At 51.1% G+C, this 3,610-nt stretch overlaps 1 protein-coding gene across 1 annotated transcript; it reads left to right on the forward strand.

Annotated features, from left to right (window-relative positions):
• The first annotated feature begins 347 nt into the window (after nucleotides 1-347).
• On the forward strand, nucleotides 348-1,508 carry LOC148184438 (inositol 1,4,5-trisphosphate receptor-interacting protein-like 1). Its single transcript, XM_088054663.1, has 2 exons — nucleotides 348-666; nucleotides 919-1,508. The coding sequence occupies exons 1-2, from the start codon at nucleotides 348-350 to the stop codon at nucleotides 1,506-1,508; spliced, it is 909 nt and encodes a 302-aa protein (XP_087910789.1).
• Nucleotides 1,509-3,610: the final 2,102 nt, after the last annotated feature.

The raw sequence follows: 3,610 nt of genomic DNA on the forward strand, positions 1-3,610 counted from the left end.
GGGCTTGCAGGCTGGGAGGTGTGGCTCTGGGGGTTAGGACATACCAGGGCATGGGTCACAGTGGGAGCCTGGCAGCCCAGTGACATGGTTCTGCTGGCTGTGACATCACAGAGGACGACAGGTCACACTGGCACCTGTGTCCAGGGGCAGCAGCAGGCAGTTGAACTCTGGCAGCCAGTGAGTGCACATGAAGTGGGAATGCTGGGCTGGATGAGGGCTGGCAAAGCTGGGCTGGGGGTTTAAACCCAGAGTGAGAGCCGGGACCCTCAGGACTGCCAGTCCAGGTACCCCTAGTCCCCTGCTCCCTCCTAGCCAGAGGTGCTCAGCCCCCTTTCTCTCACTAGGCCATGTCTCCAATCGTTGCTCTCATCCTGGCCATGTTAGTTACCCCCAGTGGGCTGAAGGTGGACATAAAAACTCATAAGGATATGGTCAAGCAGATGCAGGAGCGCGAGGAATTTTTGCATCAGGAGATGACTCGGCTCCTGCAGGAAATTGAGGAGAACAATTCCACGATGAAAAGCCTGTTCCTTTCCGCACGGCAGCTGCCGTGGCTTCCTTGGCTCACTGAGGCTGTTCTGCTGTCTGTGGCCTTCTGGCTGGTCAGGAGATGGAAGTGGCGCTCTGCCAGCAGCAGGAGGCAGGAGGGATCCAGCAGCAAGGAGAATGGCAACAGTGAGAAGGCTGGCAGCAAGGAGGTCAGTGAGCATGAGGAGAAAGTCAAGGGCGCAGACAGTGGTGGCAGCACTCTGGCTGTGCTCACCCCATCACTAATGGGCACATCCAGGATAAGGCTGGAGCGGGCTGTCAGCAACCTGATCTAGTTGAGAATGTCCCTGCTCATCGCTGCAGGGTCCCACTGGATGGCCTTTAAAGGTCACTCCCAAGCCCAACTCTCTTGTAATTCTGTGATTCTGCAGCAGGACCCGCTCAGCACGAAGGTGCTGAAGGAGCTGTTGGACGAGCTCCTCAGTGTCTGCCGAGTGCTGTCCCGGAGGAGCTTCATGCCAGAGCTGCACCCAGCCACTGGGATAAACACCAGCTCTGAAGCCTGGAGCATCCAGGAGAACAGCAGCACCTACTGCCCTCTGGTCATCCTGCGGCCACCCCCCGGTCACTCCTTCAGCCCGGAGAGCACAGAGCAGCCGCCAGCCAGGCGCATCCGTGTGGCGCTGGAGTGCCTGTGCTCGGGGGAGCAGCTGCTGGGGCAGATGTGCTTTCTCCACACCTCTGGTGGCCAGCTGCCCAGGGATCAGGAGTGGTACCTGCTGGACACCCTTTGCACAGGCTCCTACTTGGACACTGAGAAAGTCACCTGCTGGGTCCAAATGTTGGTGGCATCGGCCTGGCTGCGTTTGCCCCACTCGCGCCACTGCCAGCTCACAGCACTGCCCTCCCGCAAGTCCTGCATCTTCCAGCTGAGCAGCACCTCTGGCCTGTGCTGCAGCATCGAGATGGCTTTGGCCGTGCAGCAAGGCAGCTCAGGTGCCTACCTGAGCCTTGAGTAGGCAGCAGCCAGCTCTGCCAGCAGCACCGTGTCTCAGACACATGCTGTGTCTCAGACTCACTGCCACAATGCCACTGCTGCAGAGGTGATAGCATTATTACCAAAAACAAGTAGTGGAAGGTGAAGTCAGCTGAAGTCAACCGTTGCTCATGGTACATTTTTTGTCTTCTGTTAGGATTCTTTAGCTCCTTTTTACAAACTCTGAAAACTGTAGCCGGATCACAGTAATTCTGAAATCTTGCAAGGCAGAGCTGGGAAGGTTAATATGGCTTCAAAAATGTCTTAAGTTCTTTGATTTTTATTTAGTGTCCCAACAAGTCACTTCTGATGAGAATACAGACAAGTCACAAATATTAGCATGCTATCAATGCGAGCAATTATGGTGGCAATTAAAAATTTCATTGGTTCTTCCACAAGAAGAGCTCCGTCTCAACTCTAGGAAGGATTCTATAAAAAGGAAAGAGAAAATTTGGCCCACTACAGACCCATTATTAAAAGGAAGGAAAAGCCTCTTGGATCTATCCAAAGGTGATACAGCCTAAGTGAAAAATGATCATCGCGTCTCAATTTAAATCTGCTGGCAGCTGCCCTGCTCCCAGACTCGTTCTTCTGATGGTTAGCAGAGAGGTGGGGATGTTCCTAGAAAAAGAAAACACAAAGTTCCTGGGCAAAACTGAGCTCTGTAACTGCATCAACTTGGCGTCTTTTGCATGGGGTTCTAACTTTTACTGCGTGAAGTGCTTTTGCACTGCTCTTGTTGCTTCCCCCAACTTAATAACTAACATTACACTAATCACAAGCATAACTTGGCACCAACAGTGAACCTGCTCTTTGTCTTCCTTCTGGGTTAGAACAAAATAAATTTGAGGAGGAAGAATCCCTTAAAATTTGTGCTTTTACAGCTCCATGCATCTACATATCTATTCTGACTAACAGAGAGCAACAGGTTATAAGCTTTCCCAGAAGTTCTTCCATGGTCGTGGCTGAGGGAGGTTTTCTTGCAGCCCTGAGTCTCTGGGGGTCCTTGGCTGAGGATGGGGATTCAAATTATTTGAAATGCTATTGCTCATATTTAGGTGCGAATGAGACAATTTGCTAAATTCAATATTATGGATTTTTTTTTTTTATTAATATTAACTATAGGAGAGAGAGAGAAAGGAAAAGGAAGAAATAAGGTAGTGATAGAGACAGATTAAGTAGAAGATATCACCACCACTCCATGGATCCCACTGGCATACCGATGATCCTTTTCAGCTGGTGGTGAGAGCCCCCCAAAAAACATAGAATCCAGTGGAATAATATATTTCAGGCGAGGAGGGAATTGCCAGGTATCTCCCCAGAGAGAGACAGAGGGAAGTTTTTGACAGAGTCTCTTGCAACAGGTTTTGGGTCTGTGGCATCACTTTGCGTCATGTGCAGTCCTGTGGTGCAAGGCCTGTGGGGACACTTTAGGAGGTCTTTGATGGGTTCTGACACCCCCTCAGCTGCTCCTCATGGGAATGTCTTGTGGAGGTGGCCTTCCTGGGGGTGGGGGTTCCGCAGCTGGGCTGGTGTGTGTAAGGGAGGATGGGGGTTCTCTGCCTTTGACCAGAGGTTACACCACACCCAAAACTCTCTTCCTGCGCCTTTCATTGCAGAAGGATTCTGTTCAAACCTGGTGTCTGTGGACTATGGCCTCCCCCACCCCAAAACCAGCCTAGGATGATTTTCTGCTGGCTTTGGCTTTCTTGACAGTGCATCCTTTCCCTCAGCCTTGTTTACTTCTCCCTAGACCTGAGGTGATTGAACAGTAGTGTACCATTTATCTTACCTAGGTGGCCTTAACTCAGAGTCCAAAGTCCCAGTCAGGCATCCTCAGTGAGGGCTGGGTTTCAGTGGTAGTACCTTCTTTATACAGTTTGGCCATACGGTTTGGGAAAAACTCCTTCCTGACGAATGTGGTGGGAGGGGAAGGTTGCTGCCTTCCAGGAAGATTGGGCTGACTATTGGAGTGTAAAAACGCTCTCTCGCGGTGAGAGACTTCTCCTGAGTCAAGCTGTTCAAGTATAAGCAATTTATTATAAGGGTAAAAAGAGGGGAGACCCGTCTCCGCCACCAGCCTCG

Source organism: Pseudopodoces humilis, chromosome 4 (genome assembly GCF_049639895.1).
Source record: "Pseudopodoces humilis isolate 2021_Gansu_Grassland_sample_001 chromosome 4, ASM4963989v1, whole genome shotgun sequence".
NCBI lineage: Eukaryota > Metazoa > Chordata > Aves > Passeriformes > Paridae > Pseudopodoces > Pseudopodoces humilis.

Bases quoted from the DNA above. Each gene is read 5' to 3' on its own strand.
- LOC148184438 (XM_088054663.1), top strand. From the start codon at position 348: ATGTCTCCAATCGTTGCTCTCATCCTGGCCATGTTAGTTACCCCCAGT. The intron at 667-918 runs ATGGCAACAGTG...CTGTGATTCTGC, and splicing joins GGGATCCAGCAGCAAGGAGA to AGCAGGACCCGCTCAGCACG.